We start from the raw sequence: 25,754 nt of genomic DNA, 5'->3' as shown, positions 1-25,754 counted from the left end.
TCTTCTAATGTCACAAAATATGTCTTATAAAACTCTAAAAATTAAGATTCTTAGTAAAAAATCTTAAAGTATTTGACTCTTCAGTCAACTATAATGCTCATTCAAAACAGTGATATGTAGAAAATAGGTCACCCTCAGCTATATTTACATTAATTGTAGAACTGTATTAGATTATGTCTAATACTATTGGTATTAAAGGTTTGTTATAATTAACTTTATTAAGAAAAAATTAGATTTTATATACCAGCTCCAATACATATATATTTGTAATGCTCCAAAATATAGTAATTACTTTTAAAGCCCTATTTAATATACATTTTGACCTAGTTTTTCTCAGATTAGGAGACAATTCCAAAAATAGTCTTCAACCTCAACCAGAAGCACTGTGCAACTTTCACAATCCACAGCATTCAAATATAGAGTGGTTTCAATTTTGTAATCATTTAGAGAAATAAAATGTATTTTTTGGATCTACCTATTATATATTCTGAACAATAATAGTCTTTCCTACTGATATAGAACACAACACATTATTTGCTAAGTTTTTAAAATAAATTTGTAAAAATTAACATTTTAAACATTTTTCTTAATATCCATAGGCTCTGATATAGTTGAACATAATAAATATAATTTACATAAACTTAAAGTTATTAAAACATTCTTTAAAGCTAAATTTATCAGTGTAAATTTAAAGTAATTGAGCCCTAACCGGTTTGGCTCAGTGGATAGAGCATAGGCCTGTGGACTGAAAGGTCCCGGGTTCAATTCCAGTCAAGGGCACATGCCAGGGTTGTGGGCTCCATCCCCCATAGGGGCCGTGCAGGAGGAGCCAATCAATGATTCTCTCTCATCATTGATGTTTCTATCTCTCTCTCCCTCTCCCTTCCTCTCTGAAATCAATAAAAATATATTAAAAAAAATAAATTGATTGAAATTTAAGTAAATTAATCTGAAATTATATAGGCAAATAATGTGCAACACTTTCCTTAATATCTTATGAATCAGCAGTTCTACATTTAAAAAATTTTTGGCATAATCATTCACATAAACGACAACCAACCACTTAGTTAGAACTCATAACCAGAATATGCAAATAATCATATACATTAACATTTTAAATAGGCTTTAATATTTTTAATATTTTTAAGGGAAAAAAGATAAGCAGGTACAAATAATCCTATCTACTAATAGACAAACATGATAATTAACCGTGACTTCACTACCCTTCCCATTGGCTAATCAGCGAGATATGCAAATTTACTGCCAACCAAGATGGCGGCCGGCAGCCACGCAGCTGAAGCGAACATGAGGCTTGGTTGCCCCGGTGATGGAGGAAGCCAAGGTTCCCCGCCTGCCGAAGCCCAGCTCTGAGCTCCGGATGTAACAATGTTGCAATTATAGAAGCTAAACAAACCCCAGGTACCTGCTTTCAGCCGCCAGCGGGCTCCGAGCTTAGAGCGCCAGTGATGGCAACAGAGTTTCAATTATAGAATCTAAACAAACCCAGATACCTGCTTTCAGCCAGCCACGGCCTCAGAGCTGGCAACGGCCTCAGAGCTGGAGCCGACTCTCCGCTCCAGTGACAGCTATAGAAGGTAAATAAATCCCAGAATAAAAAAAAAGGGAAAAAAAAGAGCCTGGGAGCTTCAGTCGCCCGCCAGCCTGAAAACGGCCCTCAGCCCCTGACCGAGACTGGCCAGGCACCCCAGTGGGGACCCCCACCCTGAAGGGGGTGTGACCAGCTGCAAACAGACATCATCCCCTCACCCAGGCTGGCCCGGCACCCAAGCGGGACCCCCACCCTGATCCGGGACACCCTACTGGGCAACACAGCTGGCCCCCACCCGTGCACCAGGTCTCTATGCTATATAGTAAAAGGGTAATATGCAAACTGACCCTAACAGCAAAAAGACTGGGAATGACTAGTCACTATGACACACACTGACCACCAGGGGGCAGATGCTCAATGCAGGAGCTGCCCTCTGGTGGTCAGGGCGCTCTCACATGGGAGGAGCTCTGCTCAGCCACAAGCCAGGCTGATGGCTCCCAGTACAGCGATGGTGGTGGGAGCCTCTCCTGCCTCCTCAGCAGTGCTAAGGATGACCGACTGCAGCTTAGGTCTGCTCCCCGCTGGCAAGTGGATATCCCCCGAGGGCTGCCGGGCTGCCAGAGGGATGTCTGATTGTCATCTTAGGCCCAATCCCCCGGGGAGCAGGCCTAAGCCAGCAAGTGGTCACCCCCGAGGGGTCCCAGACTACGAAAGGGCACAGGCCGGGCTGACGGACTCCCTACCCCCGAGTGCACAAATTTTTGTGCACCGGGCCTCTAGTCTATATATATAAAAGCCTAATATGCAAAGTGTCCCCTCAGGAGTTTGACCGGCAGACCGGGAGTTCGATCGCTCGCTATGACTTGTGCTGACCACCGGGGGGGGGGGGGGGGCGGAATGAAGGAAGGCCCTGGCCAGCGGCCAGCAGTCGGCAGTCGGCAGTCGCTAGGGACCCTACCTGAGCATGAATTTGTGCACTGGGCCTCTAGTTTAAGATAAGCAGGTACAAATTATTTTTAAGTGCATACTTGAGGAACTATTTTAAGATGTGGCCTTGGACACAGACTGAGTTCAATTCCGTGCTCTGCCACTTATTCAGGTATGTGACCTTAGGCAAGTTAACACTTCTGTACCTCAGGCTCCTCATATGTAACATGGGGGTAAAAAGAGACGATATCTCAGAGTTGCTGAGAGAATTGAATGAGTATAATCCATGTAAATTGCTTAGTTATTGGCATAATATATATTTGTATTACTAGTATTTTAATTATAAATATTAATGAATATTAGTATTACTAGAAGCCCAGTGCACAAAAATTTGTGCCCTGGCCGGGGGGCGGGGGGGGGGTAATCCCTTAGCCCCACTTGTGCCCTCTCATAGTCTGGAACCACTCGGGAGATAACGACCTGCTGGCTTAGGCCCGCTCCCGGGTGGCAGAGGGCAGGCCCAATCCCTAGGTGCAGCCCCTGGTCGGGCTCAGAGCAGGGCCGATTGGGGAGTTGGGGCGCCGCCCCGTCATGCACAGAGCAGGGTGGATCGGGAGGTTGTGATGCCACCCCCATTCACGCTCAGGGTAGGGCCGATTGGGGGGTTGGGGCGCCGCCCCCTGTCACACTCAAGGCAGGGTCGATGGGGAGGTTGCGGCGCCACCCCGTCATGCATAGAGCAGGGCTGGTCAGGGGGTTGGGACGCCTTCCCCTGTCACGAACAGAGCAGGGCAGATAGGGAGGTTGTGGCCCCGCCCCCTGTCACACACAGAGCCGCAGGGCGATCAGGGGGTTTGGGCGCTGCACCCTGTCACGCTGCTCCAGGGGCCAGGAGGCCTCGCTGCTGCCAGTGCTGGGAGGCCTCGCTGCTCAGCTGATCCCGGTGCTAGGAGACCTCGCTGCTCTGCTGATGCCGGTGCTGGGAGGCCTCGCTGCTCTACTGATCCCGGTGCCGGGAGGCCTCACGGCTCCGCTGATCCCGGTGCTGGGAGGCATATTACCCTTTTACTATATAGAATAGAGGCCTGGTGCACGGGTGGGCCCGGCTGGTTTGCCGTGAAGGGTGTCCTGGATCAGGGTGAGGGTCCCGCTTGGCTGCCTGGCCAGCCTTCAGGGTGAGGGTCCCCACTGGGGTGCCTGGCCAGTCTGGGTGAGGGGCTGAGGGGCGTTTTCAAGCTGGCGGGTGACTGAAGATCTCAACCTCTCCTTTTTTTCTTTTTTTCTTTTTTTAATTCTGGGATTTATTTACCTTCTATGGCTGTCACTGGAGCTGAGAACCGGCTTTAGCTCTGAGGCTAGGCTCCAGCTCTGAGACCTCGGCTGCTGAAAGCAGGTATCTGGGTTTGTTTGGGTTCTATATTTGAAACACTGTTGCAACTCCAGCTCTGGCCGGCTGGCTGAAAGCATGGGGTTTGTTTAGCTTCTATAATTGCAACATCATTTCTTAGAGTGCAAGCTCAGAGCCCAGCAGCAGCAGGCGGGGAACCTTGGCTTCCTCCTTCACTGGAACAAGCAAGCCTCCTGTCGCTTCAGCTGCCTGGCTGCCGGCCACCATCTTGGTTGGCAGTTAATTTGCATAGCGCCCTGATTAGCCAATGGGAAGCGTGTCGGGGTACAGTTAATACCATGTTTGTCTATTATTAGATAGGATTAGTATTTTAATTAGGTTCAACCAGTTCTAGATACTCCATCAATGAATAAGCACTACTTAGTTTGGCACAGTGGTTAAGAGAAGGTTCTTTAAAAAAAAAAAAAGAAAGAGACAGAGAAAGTGGGTTCTGATGATATACTTCCAGTATTCACCTCAGTTTCCTCCCACCACTCCACATCCTGAAGATAGTAATATACCTTCCTCATACGAGTTGCCATAAAGATTAATAATACAAAAAAATGTAAAGTGCTCGGTACTAGCTTGGTGGAATAAGTGCTTAATAAAAACTGGATATCATTATTACCTGCGTATTTTAGAATTTCAATTCTCTTCTTACATCTAAGCTACATATATTTGGACAGCTTCCTCCTAATTAGAGACCTCTTGAGCTAGCTTCTGGTCTCCAGCCACTCAGATTCCTCACCTAAGAAGCAGCATCTTTACAGGGGGGAGTGTTACCATACATACAAAACCTACATCAAACCCTCTGAATTTATCAAGAGCCTTGGTTTTCCGAAACAGGTTTCAATTAGTGATGAAACTGATTCTCTCAATTAATGCAGAGAGGACTGCTGAAGTCACTTACACACAAAAGCATTATAGCATAATACATTTTTTGCCTTCAATTAGTAATTAAAGCTTATATGATATAAATATGGTAATTTAAATCCTGCCAAATTTTTTGGCAGGTATCAACTATGTGTAATACAGAAAACAGGTGTCCCTATATCTAAAAAAAATAATCACTCTTATTTTGATGCCTGACTCTAGCTTAAAAGTTTTTAAGGAACAATTATCATAGCAAATAGAAAAGAATACTACCTACAAACAATTAGAAAACCTTGTATGTCCAACAAAACTAAAAAATATCACTAAGCAAAGTATGGATCAACAACTCAATGGAATATAATATAATGCAACTATCGAAATTATTATAAATGGCTATGATAGACTTTAAAAAACAGCAGTAAATTATATGTATTTCCCTGCTTACGTCTAAATTTAAAAAAAATTTACATGAAAAATTTATGGTAAAGGGTTTATAGATAAATCTACATAAAGGCTCTAAAAAATCTACATAAAAGTTATATGAAATAACTTCTCAATGATACAGACAAGTATTATTATACTTAGCAATGTAATTCTCAAGAAGCACAAAGAGTTTAATTTTGTAATACCATTTTTATTCCCATGCTAATTTTAAGATCACTAATCACTTTTTCTTCTCTACAAAAACAATAATGAAAAAGATAAAGGTATCCCAATCATGTCCATAGGGAGGTAAATAAATGCTCAAGGAAAACAACAATTAACTACTGCTATTGTCCATATATATCAGTAAGCTTTTTCAACTTCTAAATGTTTACAGAAATCCTTTAACATTCTAAATTAAGAATGCAACTAGGGTGAAATGAAATTTGCTTTCTCCAAGGAACCATGTCTTTGATCACAATCCTTTTTTCAAATGAAGCAGTTTGTTTCATTTTGTTACTCAAGCTGCCATGGGCCCCTAATGCCCTACTAGAAGAGAATCTCCAGGAATGTCCATACATATGAATTTATTTAAACAGTACTGTTTTAAAGGAATAAATAGCAAAATTTTTTTATTAAATAACTCAATTTCGTTGGTAATTTAAAAACAGAAGAGATAATTACTGAGATAAACTTTCTAATCTGAATGACTTTCTATCCTGAAAGCACAGAAATGGCCATTTCAACAGTGTGGAAACACTAGATGTACTACCTCCCCCATTCACTGACTGTCTATGGAGTAAAGAGAGCACTTTCTGTACCTACTACATCCACTTGAGAGGTGGCATGGCGTAGACTGCGCAGGACCGAAGGGCAAGGAAGTGTGCTAGTCCTGGCTTTGCCAATTTTTTAAAAAACTGTATTAACTATCGGAAAGTCATTTAACCTTTCTTTGTCTCATTGTCCTTTAATCAAAAGATAATGTTTTCCAGCCAACTTGTTTTGATAAACTACGATAATATAAGTGAAAACATAAATGCAAAAACCTCCAAAAGGGAGGGTGCATCTACCTAGTGAAAATGTAATGATTCTGTTTTCCTAAGTGTCTACAATAAAACCTAGAGTTTATAGATGTGGTAACAAATAATTACAATTGTTCTAAAGAATAGCTTACGAACTCTAAGATTATGTTCTCAGCACCAGAAGGCGATAGTCAGATAAAACTAGGTAGCATACAGAAATAAATGGTAGTAAGACAGGTATAGTCTATAGGAAAGAGCTAGAGCTAGGATAAAGATAAGAGAAAAAAGAAACAAACATGTGAACATGAGAAAACTTTCTCTGAAGCATGAAAAGAAAAAGAAAGCATAAAAATGAGAGGTCAATGAAGAGCCAAAATGTTACTTACTCAAGAAGATAAAGTAAATTTATTCCTATTGTCAACTACTTTATAACTTTTGCAATTTCAACCACTAAACACATTTATGCCTTTAAAGTTACATCTGTGAAATAAAAGAGCAACTGACTTTATTTTAAGGGTTCCGGCATCCCACAGCCAAAAACAAATAGTGCCATCTGCCCCAGTAGAAGATAGGTATCGCTTTGAGCCATTGCACAATGGTGAGAACTGAAAAACAATCAAAGAAAAAAAAACATCTTTACAAGAGTGACACAGTCCAAATAATAAACCCATTTTTCACGATGCAAATAGCAGTAACAGAATTAAAAACGTCTAGAAATGACAAAGGTCATGACTACCAAGTTATCTAAAGCCATGTATTTATAAAGAAAAAAGAAATATTCCTTTGTCTTAGGAGACTTTATACAATGAATTATAAAAGTAACTTCTCAAAACTTACTTTAAATTATAATAAAAATGGATAGTACAAGGATTAAAACAAGTACCTGTAGTGATGTTATAGATGCACTGTGGCCCTGAAGAACAGCCAAAGGTGCACATGTTCGAAGACACCAGACTCGGATCATTTTATCACAACTTCCAGCTGCTATCATGGTATTCTCATAGTTTACAGCCATGTCTGATATTTCAGCAGCATGTCCTCTTAAAGTAGCTAACAATCTGCCATCATCTGTTGCCCAGATTTTCACAAGACAGTCATCAGAACCCTTAAAATAAGAATAGTAAGTAACAGAATTAACTCTATATATTTTAATTCAAAATCTTAACACAGATAAAGAAATCATATCTTCATGTCCACTTCCCAACAATTATATTTTTAAGAACTGAAAAGTATTAAATACTTGTGTTATCAATTGTCCTTTACACAAGGCTATTTTATTAAATTATTCACTTATAAAGAATATCCAGGTGCACACATCTAACAGAAGTAGGATGTTACCAATAGCTAACATTTATCTATTAGCCCTTACCTACCATCCATAATAATTTTTATCTGGAATCTTGTGAAAGAACCTGAATTTCTGAAGTAAGAAAACAAAATAATTGTGAAAATAAATGTAATATACAATAGTGACTAATCCTATTTATGGTATTGTGTTATATAAAAATAAAAGTAAGCTAATTTGGGGCTTTTTCCCCTAAGAAGCTAAAAATGTTTCCTATCATTGATCTTCAGCTAAACATACATATAAAGTCACCCATTTTATTGTATGAAATCAATAAAAAAAACATAAATTACTTGTTTATGCTACAACAGCAGAAGAAGCTCAGCAAGAAACTGTAAAGTGTACGGTGCATACTATGAAGACCTACATTTACAAATAAACATTCCAATTTCACACAGCCAGAGTAGAGATTAGAACTTTTAGGCTTTATTTTTATTTATTTTTTTCATTCTCAAAGTTTCCTTATTCATCTTATAGCTTATACTCTATTCCCAATCTCTCTTTATAGCCCCCTACTTTATATTATTAAAATGTTTTAAGTTTTGAGTATACAAAAAAGGTAGAGAATATTATCATTAACCCCATATATCCATTTTCTAGATTCAAAATTTACCAACCGGTTTCAAAGGTTGCATATATTAAAATTCTTTACAACCTCACAATCTAATTTTTTTTTAAAAGTACTAATGTATCTGGACATTATTCAGAGGACCTAAAAAAGCAAATGATACTAGTCATCTGCTTTATAATTAACAGATATGGCATATAAATGATCACATGGTATTAACAGAACATGTTAAATGCTGTACTTCTTAACCAGATTCTGCCAACACTACCCAGAACACTCTCAACCACTAAACCAGCTCTTCAGATTGAGTTTTGAAGCAAATTAAACGGCTCCCAACCACTAAAGACTAGTACTAAAGCTTAACTTTGATAAAGCATCCACATTAAAATCTGGTATTATCATCATGTTCACTTTATCTCAGTCTCTTCATCTATAAAATAAGAAGGTTAAAAGGGATGATCTCTTAGGTTCCCTCCATCTTTAAATTGTGACTTATGCATTCATTTATCCAACTGCTTGTCATTAAGTATGCGCCAAAACCACTGAAGATACAAGGATAAGATACAAAAACATGGTATTCCAGTCCTTATGAAGCAAGGCAGAAGAGTGTAAATACAATAATATGACCTAAGGGCTATACAGATGAGATCCAAACAAGGAAGCAGCCTGTTTTTCCTGAGAGGTGGAGAGGTAAGATCTGGAAAGGAAACCAGATGCAGTGACGCTTAAACAGTCTCACGCATGACCACACAATGTCGTGTAGTAGCAAATGTCTGGGTTCATGAACTGCTACACCAACTTTCTAGATGCTTGACCTTGGGCAAGTTACACATGCTTCCTGTGCTTCTGTTTTCTTATTTGTACCTATCTTATAGGGTTGTTGCAAAAACTATGAGTAATGAAGGCAGAGCGCCTGGTGCACAGTAAAAGCTATATATGGATTATCTACCTAAACTGCTTTTGTTGGTGGTAGTATTCTATTCTTATTTTAATGATATTCTTATTGGTTTAAAAAGAACAAATATTCCATATGGTGACTAGAGAGAAAAGTATGATCAAAGTCATGAAAAAAATATGTTAGTTCTTTAAGAAACTACAAGTAGTCTAAATTAACTTAGAGTGTGAGGTGAAGGCATAGGATATAGTCAGGAAAAAACTGTGGTATGTTAAGGAATATGGTATAAAATGAGGATCACTTTAAGGATATCAAGAAGGTGAGTATCAAAATCAGATTTGTGTTTTTCAAAGGTCATCCTGGCATCAGTGGGAATTAGGTTAGAAAGTAGAAAACTAGGTGAAAGTTGTTAAAATAGTACAGGCAGGAGAGAATTAGTGATAAAACTGAGATTATTACAGAAGAGAAAGATCAGAAGAAGCGAATAAAAGAGCTATTTGGGAAAATAGAGAAATGACACTGTATCACTGCTATCTAGGGGAAGTGAAGAAGAAACTATATATTAAACTATGACTTTCAGAAAGCTGGTTTACCTGGCACATGGGAAATACACTAGGTATTTGCTGAGTTAAAAAATGGCTTCCAAGTATTCATTCAACTCTCAATTTCACTACATTCCACAAATTAAGTCAATTTATTGACCTTCTATTAATTAAGGTGATATTTGGCTCTAACCTACACACACAACAAAAATAAAAATTTAAGTATGCTAATACAGGTAGAATATATGAAAAAAGTAAATTCACAACATCTCATTATGCATCACATTACTGATACAATTCATTTTGTTCTTATGTATCTGAATAAGACTTTGCTTTAGATTCTACTGCAGAAGGTGTTTCACATATTTTTCATGTTAACAGGGAAAAAAAGCCCACAGTTTTTTAACAAAAATTTTATTGAAAACTAGAGGCCCAGTGCATGAAATTCATGCACAGGTGGGGTCCCAAGTCCTGGCAGGTGATCAGGGCCAATCAGGGCCAGGCTGATCAGGGCCTGAAGGCCCCGGCAGTGTTGGGAAAGGAGGTGACAGTGGCCGGGCTGGGTGCAGAAGGAACAGACACCAGATGCCAACGCTGTCCTCAGCGCCCCGCCACCCCTCGGTTCCCTGCCTCTCCTCTCTCCTAACCTCAGTGCTGCGCTCCCACTGGGGGCCTGCTGGCTGGGGGAGGGGTGAGGGGAGGGACCAGGGAATGTTTCCATCCCCAGTTTGGAATGTGCAGGAGGCAGCCAATCAATGATTCTCTATCATCATTGATGTTTCTACCTCTATTTCCCTCTCCGAAATCAATAAAATATATATTTAAAATGCAAGTTTTTTAGAGGAAGAAAGGTAGGGCAAGGGAGCTATTGACAGGGGGGCATTTGAGATCTTGCTCACATTTCAGATAGGATAACATAAGGTGGTCCTCAGGGGGTGACAGGTGAGGAGTGGCAGTGGGTGGAGCAGGGCACTGCGGGTTGAGGAATGGGCTGTAATGACTGAGAATGTCTGTGACAGTGACACCGAGCATGTGTTGGGGCCATTGCTGGAATCATTCATCCCCAAGAGGTTTTGATTCCAGACGGGCGGGAAACATGGAGATCAAGAGGCCTTTCTTAGCTTAGAAGGTGAAGCAGGAGGCAGGAGCGGGCTACCCTGCTTCTCTACAAATGTAAACATGCAGTGTAACTGCATATGGATGTCAGTCACATGGCCAAATCAATGCCCAGCCAGCGCTAGAGGCGGGGGCTGAAGCCATGCCCCCAAGCACAGGCAGTATGTGAAGGGGTGGGCAGGAAGCGAGAAGCTGGACACCGGAGCTGATGTGCTGCTATTGGCCAGGGAGGCCGAAGCCACGCCCCCAAGCACACGTAGTCTAGGAAAGGGCGGGCAGGAAGCCAGTAGTTGGGAGTAGCTGCAGTCACTGGTGAGTGCCTGTGTCAGCCAGGCCAAGTGGGGCCTGGGGAGGCCTTTCCCTCCTGGAGCCATTCTTCCCAGCGTGGCAGCGTTGGTCATTATTTTTGATTTTCAATTAATTTTTTTTACTGGAAAGCAAGCTCTGAGCTTGCGGTTCCTGGGATCTCTGGGCCATAGCATGCGCCTCCAGGCCTCACTGTGCCCCCATCCCCCTCCTCCTGGGTTGAGCGTCTGGCCCCTGGTGGTTGTTATGCTCTTAGGGCTTTTATTACATAGGACAAGAGTGGCAACCTATGATCTAAAAATCCGCCTCCAAGGACTTTTCACTGATTAAAACCTAACAAAAAGACCCACTATGTTCATGTTGAGTACATTATTTAGTAATGTTAACAATTTAATATTACTTTATAATTTTACTCTATTTAGACAAGTAATAAAATGAAAACAACAAAAAACACTATGCACATTTTCACTGAGTGTGTATTATCCCAATTAGCCTTTCTTTTCTTCCATTAAATTGCAGGAGAGAAATATTTATAAGTGACCTGTCAGGGAAATTTCTCTTCACTATCCTCCTTCCATGATCCTATAGAGTAGTTATCTCCACTCTCACCCCTGCTCCCCAGAACCGGTAGAATCTGAAATAGAATCCTAAAGCATCCGTAAGCAATTTCTATTCCATGCATCATTAATTGTAATAATTGATTTATTTTAATGGGAATGTGAAACTACGGATGATTTGACAAATTCATCTATTTCAAAATGACTATCTGAAATATAAATATACTAAATAATTAAAAAGGACTGCAAAAGAGAAGAAAAATTAAATTTACTGGGAAAACATTTTTATTTTTAAAATATATTTTTTAATTTGATTTCAGAGAGGAAGGAGAGGGAGAGAGTGATAGAAACATCAATGATGTGAGAGAATCATTGGTTGGCTGCCTCCTGCACACCCCCTACTGGGGATCATGCTAGCAACCCAGTCATGTGCCCTTAACCGGAATCGAACCCAGGACTATTCAGTCTGCAGGCCAATGCTTTATCTACTAAGCCAAACCAGTTAGGGCTGGGAAAATATTTTTAAAAGCACTATAAATGTGTTTAAATCAAATGTGAAAGGACAAAATTCCTGTAGAGAGAATTTTTGAACAGATGACCGTTTTCCCACAAGCCTATCTCAAATGTTAATGAGGTCAATAATAAACCAAAGAGTAGGACATTGCAGTCTTTCAATCAAAATGTTAAAAAAAGAATTATGGCCCTAACAGGTTTGGCTCAGTGGATAGAGCATCAGCCTGCGGACTGAAGGGTCCCGGGTTCGATTCCAGTCAAGGGCATGTACTTTAGTTGTGGGCACATCCCCAGTAAGGGGTATACAGGAGGCAGCTGATCAATGTTTCTCTCTCATCAATGTTTCTAACTCTCTATCCCTCTCCCTTTCTCTCTGTAAAAAATTAATATATTAAAAAAAAAGAATTATGGACTGTAAAATAAAAACAATGTTATGTTAATGGTGAAAGGGATGAGATCAACTACATAAGCATAGGGATTGGTCTTGGCTAGGAGGGATAAAAAGCTTCTAAGATGTATGAAGGCAAGAAAGGTATAGAAGAGATAGCAATCTATAATAATAAAAGCATAATATGCAAATCGATCGACTGAAGAAAGAACAGCAGAACAACCACGCTATGACACACATGGGCACCAGGCCAGCCAAGGTGGGTGCAGTGCGATTGGTCAGGGGGGCTACGCCATTGCCCCACGATTGCTCCACAAAGGGAGGCCCAGACCACCCTCTGCAGGGTGATCAATGGGGCGGGGGGGGGGGGGGGGGGGGCAGGCGGCGGGTGTGGAGGGGTTTGTCGATCCATCGCCCCAAAGAGAGAAGCCCAGCCCACCCTCTGCACAGCAATCAATTGCGGAGCCCCCGCCGGGTGGGCAGGGCCTACCTCTGCTGGGCTATCAATAGCGGAGCCCTGCAATTGATCGCCCCAAAGAAGGAGGCCCAGGCTACTTGGCCAGCAGCACTGCGGCGGGTGGGCAGGGTCTCCCTCTGCGGGGCAGTCAATCTGGGGGCCCGCAATCAATCACCCCATAGAGGGAGGCCCAGGCCAGCCAAGCAATCCCACCCCACACCTGTCACCTGCAGAGGGAGGCAACGGGTAGCGGGGGAGGGAGGAGGGGGGGAGCAGTGCCACACAGATGGCAAGCAGTGGCAGCGGCAGAGGTGGAGCCAGCTGCCGGCAGCCTGGGGAAGGAAAGCCCCCATAGGCCCTGATCATGGGCCAGGCCTAGGGACCCTACCTGCGGGGTCCCAGACTGCAAGAGGGCGCAGGCCCGGCTGAGGGGCACACCCCCCATTCACGATTTTCATGCACCAGGCTTCTAGTATTAAAATAATCAACACAGAAATTAGATGATTCTAACCTTAGCAAGTAAAACAAGTATCTGAGGATTATTTCCTAAAAGGAGGGAAAGGATAAACAAAAAAAGGAACCCCAAAAAGTAAGGCAAGTTTATAGAAATATGAAAGAATAAGAGCAATAAGAAAAAAAGGTAAAAATAAAATCAAATCCGTGAGCAACAGTGAAAGTCCTGATAAAATAAGATAGTATGATTTTAGAAAAACCCCAGCTGACAACTTTTTTCAGCAAAGTTCCAAGGCTTAGGAGAAAATAAAGTCATTTATCAGTTGCTAGAATTACGAAATGACAAGGTGAAAAACGTTGGGAGTACCAAGTATAGTGGAAGTAAGAAATTCAGCTAAAAAGATTTTATCTGAGGAAGATAAGAGTGTTTTAAAAATGCCCGTTAAGGAGGTTTAGATTTAACCTGGTGAGGTAACTACAGAAGAATTTTATGCAGACAAGACTCGGTCACTATACTCTTAGAGCCACAATGTTTTATTTTTTGCCACAATGTTTTAAGAAATGCATAATCTAGCTAGGTACAAAACTAAAAATGCTTTTTAAAAAAATTCATTTAATGCCAAGCAAACAGATAGCAATGGATCACTATTTTCACTTTTCAAAAATGAAAACCTCTTATAATAACTGTGAAAGTATGTTCATTAATATGTTACCATTTGTCTATGTCAAAATGTACCATATTATGCATAAACTGAAAACATTACAACAATAAGAATGTATAGCTTTAGTTTACTTAAATCCCCAAACAAAATGTGACACCAAATATATAGTAGTGTGTTTTCTAAAAATGTCAAAACATCTTCAATGCAAAGACAAAGCCAAGGAAGCTTGGAAGGAAGGAAGGAAGGGAGGGAAAAAAGTACCCTTTTTTTCTATCCTGAGAAAAAACACACCATTATAGTGAAAAGTCCTGGTAAGAAAGGGTGGGACTTAAATAAACTTTAAATTTGCCTAAGAATAGGAATTTAGTTTGAAGTACCCTATAAATTTGCTTATTCGACCACCATACCTAAAGAAACCAGGTACATAATGATAAACCCTGTGCCGTTAAGACAATCAATATGCACCTTAGCTTAGGACAGAGAAAGAAAACAGAAGCAGACTCTTACTCCAGAATCATTGTTATTTCTTTTAATACTTTTAAGGAGATTATGAAAATAGTGGCACCAAAGACCTTTTTTTCCTGCATACACCTGAATCTAACAATAAAGGTAAATCCTATTTTATTTGTCTACCAAATACTAACATTCTCCGAAAATAAAGCATAAGGCAATGTCTAGTACACATTTGGCTTTGGTAAACTGGTAAAGAAAAGTCCCACAGGTCTGTGACAAGGCTTTCTCCTCTACTTTGTTATATACTTGGGTATTAAAATTCTCTTAAAACCTAGAAAAAATCTCCTACCTATTTATATGAAAACATTATGAAATAACTTCAGACACAGGACTTTGAATCAATTAAATTCTATGTAGACTAAAACAGAACCTAAAGTCTATAACCCCAAAATTTAATAGTTTCTGAAAGACAAGTTTTAAAGGGTTTATTTGAACTATATGCATTTCTTTATTTAAACTAAAAGCTAAAAGATTAGAGGTGACAACTATGTGAACTGTTCAATGAAAAGTAAAGGGTGGAGCAGTACATGACAAAGAATGTTTGACTTCTGCAAGCAAAAAACTGCACACAGCTGGAAACAGTACAGTACGTTACTTCTGCTCAGATGCCCTTAAAATTAAAAAGTAGACCTATAAACCTTTCCCTGCTAAGAGAAGCATCAATCGTGAAGATCAACCAAAGATTATTACTTTGACAAATGATATAAGAAATATGTAATTTCTAAACTTCTATCTTGGAGAATTTGTTGTTTCTTGTCAGAACAAAGAAAATTCTTATTTCTCTTGCTACTACTACATAGCTTTATAAGTCAGATTTCACTTCTTGGTGCCATTAGAACAAATAATTAAATGTTTAAAATACTATGTATTCTACAATGTCATTTTCTTATTTAAGCTAAAAAGTATTCTTGCTCTTCAAGCAGCTAAAAATTGCTTACAATTTAAATTTAGTTCAATGTTCTTTTTTTTCCTTCTTTAAGAAAATACCACTGGTTTTCTTTCCTACCAATCTATCAGACCTCTTTCATTTTCCTTACAAATTACCCTAAACTTCAGTAACAAGCATTTCAACATATGCTCAATTTTCTCACTCTCTGTCCACCTAAGGCTAATCAGTAATCTTTTTTTTTTTTTTAATCCCTAACTGGTCTGTATTCATCATTCTTTTCCTCTACTATTATTGTATCACTCATGTCTAGAACCCAGTCCCATTTCCTAACCAAGATTCTTAGCAGATAAAATATTTCACATTGAAGAGTAGGATTTGTTCATTCTGAAATCTAATTAACTATCTTTCTAAATTGTCAAAATAAGCTGCTCTTTATATATCCCATCTTCATCTACTTACTCATCTATATATCCTCCTTAAAAACCACTGCATATCAATGATCTCTTCTCATAACTTTAAGTCGGCTCTCCTAATTCCTTCCTCTTGACCCACACAATATTTCACAATTTTTTCTTCCTATGAATTACCATCCTCTAGCTCTTTCCATTACTAACAAACTTACTGAATACTCACCATTATCCCTACAAATACCTGTCATGCACTTTTAAAACATAATTTTTAATTCCAAACTTAAGAGTTTAAGAATAATGCCAATATCTTCCATATCTCATCACCCAGACTCATCAACTATTAACAATTCACTACATTTGCTCCAGCACCACCTCTCTTCACTTCCTCTCTCAATACACACACACACACACACACACACACACACACACACACACACACACACGCGCGCGTGCGCGTCTTTTTCTGCACCCTTTAAGAGCAGGCTGCAGACTTGATGTCCCATCACTTCCAAATAGCCTAGGCATATTTCTCTAAAATAGGAACACTCACCTACATAAGTTGGGAAGTTGATATTGATAAATCTACCATCAAATCCTCAGGCCCCATTCAAATTTTGTCAACTATCCCGAGAAGGTCCCATTTTCCTTTTTGCCAGGATCCCATATAGCAACGCTTGTTACATTTTAGTTATATTGTCTCTTTACTCTATCTGGAATTCTTCCTCAGGCTTTCTCTGTGTTTCTCGTCCTCAGAACTTTATAAATAATACAGAGCTTACATTCTGTAGATGACCCCGACCCTTAAGTCTGTTTAATGCAGTGGTTCTCAATCTTCTGGCCCTTTAAATACAGTTCCTCATGTTGTGACCCAACCATAAAATTACTTTCGTTGCTACTTCATAACTGTAATGTTGCTACTGCTATGAATCATAATGTAAATATCTGATATGCAGGATGGTCTTAGGCGACCCCTGTTAAAGGGTCATTCGACCACCAAAGGGGTCGCGACCCACAGGTTGAGAACCCCTGGTCTACTGTTTCTACATGATCAGACCCAGGTCTTAGTGACTAGGTATATCCCACAGACAAGATGCTGTGTTTTTCTCAGTGCAACACTTCAGAGGACACATACTGTTAAGCCATTCCCACCACTAATAAAGTGAACTTTGTTTAGTTAGTGTTTCCAAGGTTTCTACCCTGGAAAGTTGCAGTTTCCCCCCTTTTAATTGATTAGTATACTTAATTAAATAATATCTTGTGGAAACACTGCAAAATTATGCCAAGATCTTCAAACTAAGATCCTCTACCAGTGTTAGCCTTCATTGATGACACACAAATGAATCAACCAGTACTATGATGGCTGCTAAACCATCATTTTTTCTAAATTATTAGTTGGCATTCTACTGTAAAGAGGTTTCCCTTTCTCTTTCACTAATTCGTTTACCTATTAAAAGCAGAATCACTCATGCATTTCTATTTTAGCCAATGGTAATAAAATAATCAAGGTCTCTGTCCTCACAGAACTCAGTAAAAGATACAATAAAAATGTTATAAAAATAAAAATTTCAGAGAATGATATTATAGGAAAAATACAGGAATGAGATAGATACTGGTGGAGTAGGGGCAGGAAGGTAAGCAGGGAAAAATCTCTAAGAAAGTGGTATCTGAACAGAGAACAGCTAATACAGGAATAAGACAAAGAAATATTTTGAAGCAGACAATTCCAGGCAGAGGAAATAGCTCATACAAAAAGTCTGTAAGTCATTAATGGGTTTTGCAAGTTTCTAGTACAAAAATAGACCAAGGTAAGTAATTGAGCCACAGAAGGAAATCTGTCCTATAGACATTCGCACTTATCTCCCCTATCAGAGTCTACTACTCTTTTTTTTTCTAATTGAATGGTTGATTCATTCATTTGTTATATGCCCACTGTATGCACCAGATACTCTGTAAGGCACTATAGATCTAAAAAGTCTTTCCTATTAAGAAACTCTTAATTTAATAGACATCTAAAAAATTTTTGCAACATAGTAGAAAATACAATATAATGTAAGTATGAAGTTCAGTGGTGGTACTCCACATTCAGAAAACAGCTTTTCTTTGTCAATTGTCAAACTTTTTGGAGTATAAGTCTATATCAAGTCTCTTCAGTTTTTCAATTCCTAACACCCCTCCTCAGTGCATTGCAATCTCACTCCTATCCCTAATACTAAAATAAAACTTTTTTTTTTTTTTTGCCAAGGGCATTAATTGCCTTGTCAAATCCAAAAGATGTCTTTCAGTTCTAATTTCACTTTAGATTTCGATCTTTCATGAAATGGTAATCCATTGGCTTTTAAAATACCACTTCTTTTTTATTTTTCTCTGCCTTCTTAGGCAAGCGCTTTCTCAGTCTGTTACTGATTCCTCTCCTTGTCTTTGGTCTGCTTTAAAGGGTGAAGTTTCAGCCTTCTTCCATTACACACTTATGAAGTAATATAGTCAATTTCCTTATTCAATGATTCCCAAGCTGAATCTTCTAGCCTAGCTCTCTCTCCTGAGCTCCCATAGCCTTTTGAACTTTTCTATTTAGCTAGCCACATGAATATCTCAAATTCAACATGTCCAACCTCACAAACTTCTCCATTTAAATCCCTACATCACAGATAGTGACTAAACTTTGTAACCAGTCACACAAGTTAAAAATACATCATTCTATACCAGCCGTGGGCAAACTAAAAAATGAATAAAACTAAAAAAAAAAAAAAAAAAAAAAGACCGTACCCTTTTATGTAATGATGTTTACTTTGAATTTATATTAGTTCACACAAACACTCCATCCATGCTTTTGTTCCGGCCCTCCAGTCCAGTTTAAGAACCCATTGTGGCCCTCGAGTCAAAAAGTTTGCCCACCCCTGTTCTATACTGTTCTCTCTTAAAGCCTCCCTACATTCAAATGAATTTCTTAAATTCTAGAGATTCTAGCTTTAATCTGTTAATTCCATCCCTACTTCCAACGTGGCTCTGTTCAAGCCCTAATGATTTCTTTCATGGATCACTGCTAGAACCAATTCCTCTGTATATATTTAGTTTCAATCCATCCTCTTTAATGCCCAGGGTGTCATTAAAAGAATTTCTACTCATTCTTTTGTCTAAATTTGTCATTTTCTCTCCATTGACTTCAGGCAAGAAACCCAATCTTTCATATGCCCAAAAGGATGTTGAGGATTTTGTTCCCCATCACCATCTCTAGCTCTTGTTTGACGATGACCCATATTTATTCTTTGCCATATCCAATAATTCACAATTGCTCATTACATTCTCCCAAAGTTTATAAATGTCTTTCCCAAGTCTGCAATGTCTAGCTCAACTCAGCTGAAGTGTCCCTTCTCTAGTCAGTTTCTCTTACCATCTATATTAATAAAAGTGTAATATGCTAATTAACCAGACGTCCTTCTGGATGACCTTCCAGACGAAGCTGGGCTGCAAGGGAAGCCTGGGTCCCAGGTGCCAGAGGGAAGCCGGTGCTGGCAGCTGGGGGAAGGAATGCCTACTCTTGCATGAATTTCATGCATAGAGCCTCTAGTCTCTACTATAAACTGGATTAGTTACCTATCTCCTATGATAGATACCTCTGTATCTTGAGCAGTCTCTGTCTTTGCACATTATATCAATATTGTCTGTTGAAAATCTGTGAACTCTCCAGAAGATACTATGACTTTCATTTCTATATCCTAAGTGTTTCAGAACAGTGTCTGGCTCCTAAAGACTGAAGAGTGTTAAAAGAATGCATAACACTGGGGGAGGAGAGGTGGGTAGGGTCAATTGGGGAAAAGGGAGGCATATGTAAAACTTTAGACAATAAAAAAATGCATAATTTCATATTCCTTATCATAACTTATTGCCTTTATGGAAATATTTTATGCTCTTTTTCCTTATTTTGAAAAGAGAGATACATTTTGTTTCTAAAAGGGAAGGGGAGGGCAGATGATATTTTTATATGGTCCTCAACGTACTTTTGTATTTTGAGTGAATGGCTTACTCCTGAGAGAATTTGTTAATTCTACTTTTCTTAAAAACTAAGAGAGAGAATTAGAGATCAAGTACTACTTGGTAATTATGCTAGCTCCCTCCCTGGGTTCTTCTCATTTTTTACTGGGAAACATCTATTGTTAAATATTCTGGTATAAAATAATGGCAAAACTTCCTAATACAGAATTTCACTTATCAATTACAATGATTTCAGTTTAAATCTTGTATAGCATCCTATATAATAAAAGGCTAATATGCAAATCGACCGAATGGCGGCACACCGGTTGCTATGACACGCACTGACCACCAGGGGGCAGACACTCAACTCAGAAGCTGCCCCCTGGTGGTCAGTGCGCTCCCACAGGGGGAGCATTGCTCAGCCAGAAGCCGGGCTCACAGCTGGCGAGCGCAGCGGCAGGGGCGGCAGCGCTGGGATGTCTGACTGATGCGGGGAGCGGGCCTAAGCTGGCAGTCGGACATCTCCCAAGGGCTCCCAGATTGCGAGAGGACCACCCCTCCCCAAGTGCACAAATTTCATGCATCAGGCCTCTAGTTTATAAATAAGATTCTTATATGGATAAAAAAATGAAATTTATTTAAATCTATCTATGAAATTAAGACCAGCAGGTAAAACTTAATGACTGTTCACTGTACATCTTGTTCTATACTAATTATATGCATTATTTCATGTAATCCCACAAAACTCCTGTGGGTTATACTATTACTTATTCCCCTCCCACTTTTTTTGAGATGAGACACTGGTGATTAGAGGGATGAGATCATCTGTCCACGCTAAACTGCTAGGAAGTGGTAAAGTTATGAGTTGAACTAAGAGTCCCTTAATGTCAAGCTGAGGCTCTTAACCACACTGCTATCTAAACTGCCTCTAGCTGTTCTTACTCAGAAAAAAACTCAAGAGAATTAGTCCCTTGGAAAAAGCTTTCAAATATATCTGCCCAAAAACCTTTGTAATAAATGTACAAAGTCTTAAGACACATAAGACATAAATAGGAAATACTGGTTAGTCTACTATTGAATTGCTATTCCAATAAATAACAAGTGTGACCCCTCACTGGAATGAAAGACGGTATTTTGAGCGAATGGCTTATTCCTGAGAGAATACTATGATATACTATCAATCATGCTCTACTATCCTAAAGCCTTATCCTATCACTTTTCAAAGCATTAGTCAGTGGCTAGTGTGTTCCCAGTGGAATGAGGGAACACACACCCAGCAGCCATCACACTTTATAAAGTTATGAACAGTGAACACATATTTACACCCTACCTGCCAAATGAGGGGTTAATCATAAGAATACAAGAAAATTTTAAATAACAGACTCTCATATTTTTGCATTTCTATTCACAAGGAAACATTTTGGAATCTGTAACTGCAAATCACCAATAAAAAATTACAAATGAGACAGACTTTGGCACAATTAACAAATTGTATCACATATGTAAAACATCAACATTTTTAGACTCTTGTTGAGACCATATAAAATAACAGTGATAATTTTCTTCCTTCATTTATATCTTCAACAAAGGAAAATAACTGAAAACAGTTTCCTCTTCACATATCGTTCCTGTTCCCCAAATCAAATGATCTTAAAAGTAGGAATTACACATTTAGAATAGGAGCTGCAATTTTTTTCTATACAGAGCCAGATAGTAATTATCTTAGGCTTTGTAGTCATAACTACTTAACTGTGCTGTTGCAAAAGTAACCATAGATAATACATAAACAACTAAACATGTCTATAATTGAATAAAATTTTATTTCCAAAAACAGGTGGTAAGTTAGGCTTTACTCACAGTAGTTTTCTAACCACTGATTCAGAGTGGGGGAGTCTTCCAACTCTGTACCTACCGCTCTAACTAAACTTATGAGAGTAAAAGCATTATTATTGCACTCCACTTCCCTAAAATAATTTCTAGATTATTGACCTAATTCAAATCTTTAAAAAAGAATTCCCACAAGGTACTTTACACACAAAGACTAAGAAATTATGTATTTTTTTAATCTCAATGTAATGGCATAACTTTTTAACTCACCAAAATGAAGTACAAACACAATGTAATGCTTTTTTCTCATTATTACAGACTACTATTTTTGAAAGAATTCTTTTAAATGTTAGAAATGAATTATTCATTTTGTTTTGAAAACTGAATTTAAATATTAGTATAATAAATTTGAAAAAGCTGTATGTAATTATTGTTGCAGATGTCAGAAACTTTAGCAGATATACCTATTCCTCACAGTGAAAATAACCTTGGTTAGAAAATTTTAAAATTTTCACTTTTATGCTGCTTCTTAGAGAACAATGGAAATTAAAAAAAAGAAAAGGTAAAAGGGGGGAATATTAAGGTAGAAAATGACCTACAACTACCTGGAAAGAATTAGAATCAGGGAAAAGATATGTATAAAAATCTCTCTCACATCCTACTGGTTTACCGATGACTGGGTATACAAGTACAGGAGAAGTAGATATAAATAAATCTCAGTTTATAAGCATGTTTACTTAAAAGAAGAAATCTGTAACTGTCCCAACTGTGTAAAATTCACAGCTGCTTGCAGTGATAGGAATTTTCATTTTAACTTCCATTTGCTGTTTTCTTATTTCAAAAGAAATTAAGAACTTTGTGAGTAATTTAGTTGTAAGTACAAGTATTGTTAGTATGAAAAGTATTATCCTTAGTAGATGTAATAGTTAAGATGTCCAAAAATAAATTGAAATTCCCCCCAAAATAATTTTCTCACTTAAAACTGAAAACCAGTGCTTTTCTCCATTCATCAAGTTAAAAGAATAAAAAATGAACCCAAAGAGCCTCTTTGAATACAACATCATACACGTTAAAGAGTAAGGTGTTAAAGAGAAAAGGTAATAAACAAAGCATGTTAAATATGCTCAGAATTTTTTCTACCACAATTTTAAAGGGAAATTTCCCATAGACTAGCTGTTTTCTACAAGTAATATAAAAAGACATATTTAGTAGTCTCCTCTAATATGCTTAACATACTTTGGAAATGCCCTTGGGTTTAAAATTAAAGTTATTATTTGACATTTTACAAAATTTCAAACTATATATTTGAAATAATGCTGGGAATTACACTTATCCATGATGTGGGACTTTAATATAGCTGTGACTGTGATATAAAATGTCTTTTAGGAATTTTCCAAACTTGGATAAAGTCTAGTCTTAAGTAAAATCTTCTGTGAATAAGCTAAATTACCCAAATTTCCAGTTTTTTATTAAAAGGAAAAATAAAGGTTTTATCTGAAGTTCAACTATATGAAATGTTTATTCAATTTTACATATGAATTAAGATATTTTTAAAATTACTTACAGTAAATATCCGTCTGCCAGTTCTATCAAAAGTTACACAGTACACAGACGACAAATGTCCAAGAATTCGTTTATGCATTTTCATGTGCTGATATACTGCAGTTGGAACAAGTCGCTCAAGCCTGTATTTCCCATTCAGCCTCCTTGAAAACAAAGTATCCGCTACCAAGAAAAAGGAGGAAAATATTTATAAATCAGAAATTATTTTTCTTAATTATTACCTTTTAAGAATTCACATATTCTAATTTCTCATATGTTGATAATAATAACAATGCTTTCTAATGTATATGGCTCCTAGTTAAAAGTCTCCAAAACAGTCATAATAAAAACATATTATGTCACCTGAAATTCGTTAAGTTAGGCACTTTTATCCTCATTTTACAAAGTATCAAATTCAGTTAAATGGCATGTCTAAAGTCACAAATATGAAGCTAGAATTTAATTTCAGGATTCTTTACTCAGTTTTAGTCTCATTTTATATGATATTATTTCTTTAAAGGCCTCTATGAGATAGGTTTTCTTACTAAAGCAGTTAAACTGGATCCAGTAATTTTTAGATTTTATCATCCAGCAATTCCTAAACACACTAATCTTGACACGCTAAGTGATGCTTTTAAGAACTTTACAAATGAAGACAGAATAATTCACTGCATTATTTTTTAAAATTAAAATGGTGATCTTGACAACTGTATGAGTGATTCCTTCTCTAAAACCTATTTGCTCTTTTTTCAACTAATCCATTCTAACTATCTTTCAAATATAACTGAAATTTACTTCACTGCAGCACAAAATGTTCTCTTCCAACTAAATTATGACTGTACTTATCTTCTATACTGATAATTATGAACAAAGAATACATCAATAAACATATGCTGACTGATCAGCAGGCACATTATTTACCTACATATTTTTAATATAAAGCTTTATTTCTAACTGTACGCACTAGACTAGATGGATAGTAAGTACTATAGTTTCTCACTTGAATTTAGTCCCCAAAATAATTAAGTACATATAAAAAATGCTATTTAAACTAGATTTAGAGCCTAGCAATTATTGATGAGGCACAAATATCTCAATTAGAGTGTACAGAATACTAGTATTTTTTTAAACCACATACAATAAATGTTTGTATATTTAAAGTATTTTGTGTATTTGAAAGAAAAAAAAAATCTTGGGGACTGGCGAGATTTAAAGAATATTTTACAATAATATTTCAAGAAATAATTACGTTATCCTTATGTTCTTTGACTGTATCAATCATTTTATATTCTAACTAGAGGCCTGGTACACGCATTCGTGCAACAGTGAAGTCCCTCGGCCTGGCCTGCGCAAGTACCCTGAGGGATCCTGGATTGCGAGAGGGCGCAGGCCAGGCTTAAGGACCCCACTGGTGCACAACTGGAACCAGGAAGGGACCATAGGAGAGCTCCAGGGCGTGTCTGGCCCGTCTCGCCCAGTCCCGATGGGCCGGACCCCAGCTGCAAGCTAACTTACTGGTTGCAGCATCGGCCCCCTGGTGGTCAGTGCATGTCATAGCGACTGGTCAAACAGTCAAACGAACGGTCGGACACTTAGCATGTTAGGCTTTTATTATATAAGATAGACTAGAGGCCCGGTGCATGAAATTCGTGTGTGTGTGGGGGGGGTCCCCTCAGCCCAGCTTGCCCCTCTCCAACTTGGCAGCCCTAGGGGGATGTCCAACTGCCAGTTTAGGCCCGATGTCAGGGATTGGACCTAAACAGGCAGTCTGACATCCCTCTCAAAATCCTAGACTGCTGGCTCCTAACAGCTCACCTGTTGCCAGCCTGATCGCCCCTCACTGCCCCCCCTGCCGGCCTGGTCACGCCTCACTGCCCCAACCACCGGCCTGGTTGCCTCTTACTGCTCCCCCTTTCCAGCCTGATCGCCCCCAACTGCTCCCCCCTGCCGGCCTGGTCCCCCCTTACTTCTCCCCCTGCCAGACTGGTCGCCCCCAACAGACCCCCCCTCCCCACAGACCTGGTCACTCCTCACTGCCCCCCGCCAGCCTGGTTGCCCCCAAATTCCCCTCCTGCTGGCCTGGTCCCCCCCAACTGTCTCGCCTGCTGGCCTGGTCGCCCCACAAAGCCTGCTGTTCGGTCATCTGTCCGGTTGTTTCGGTCGTGACAGCCCCTAGCTTTTTATATATTAGGACTAGAGGCCCAGTGCACAAAAATTTGTGCACGGGAGGGGGGGGTGTCCCTCAGCCTCAGTTGTGCCCTCTCAGTCTGGGACCCCTCGGGAGATAACGACGTACTGGCTTAGGCCCGCTCCCGGGTGGCGAAGGGCAGGCCCAATCCCTAGGTGCAGCCCCTGGTCGGGCTCAGAGGAGGGCCGATTGGGGGGTTGGGGTGCCACCCCCTGTCACACACAAGGCAGGGTAGATGGGGAGGTTGCCGCACCACCCAGTCACGCACAGAGGAGGGCCGATCAGGGGGATGGGGCGCTGCCCCGTCACGCACAGAGCAGGGCCGATCAGGGGATTGGGGCGCCGCCCTCTGTCACCCACAGAGCAGGGCCGATCAGGGGGTTGGGGAGCTCCCCCCTGTCACCCATAGAGTAGGGCCGACAGGGGAGTTGGG

The 25,754-nt window shown here is 39.4% G+C and overlaps 1 protein-coding gene across 4 annotated transcripts in view; it reads right to left on the bottom strand.

Annotated features, from left to right (window-relative positions):
- Positions 1-25,754, bottom strand: part of PHIP (pleckstrin homology domain interacting protein) — a 157,891-nt gene that overhangs the window by 82,001 nt on the left and 50,136 nt on the right. For all 4 annotated transcript variants that reach the window (XM_070418207.1, XM_070418206.1, XM_070418208.1 and 1 more), the window contains exons 7-9: positions 23,156-23,316; positions 7,065-7,286; positions 6,686-6,786 (exon numbers count right to left, since the gene is read on the bottom strand). In XM_070418207.1, the coding sequence (XP_070274308.1) occupies positions 6,686-6,786; positions 7,065-7,286; positions 23,156-23,316 (484 nt within the window). The remainder of the gene's footprint in view (positions 1-6,685; positions 6,787-7,064; positions 7,287-23,155; positions 23,317-25,754) is intronic.

The sequence above is a fragment of the Myotis yumanensis genome, unplaced genomic scaffold (assembly GCF_028538775.1).
Source record: "Myotis yumanensis isolate MYYU_CA2020_CCGP unplaced genomic scaffold, mMyoYum1.0.hap1 SCAF_6, whole genome shotgun sequence".
NCBI lineage: Eukaryota > Metazoa > Chordata > Mammalia > Chiroptera > Vespertilionidae > Myotis > Myotis yumanensis.
The sequence above is the reverse complement of the archived record's forward strand: the minus strand, read 5'-3'. Positions and strand labels throughout refer to the sequence as shown.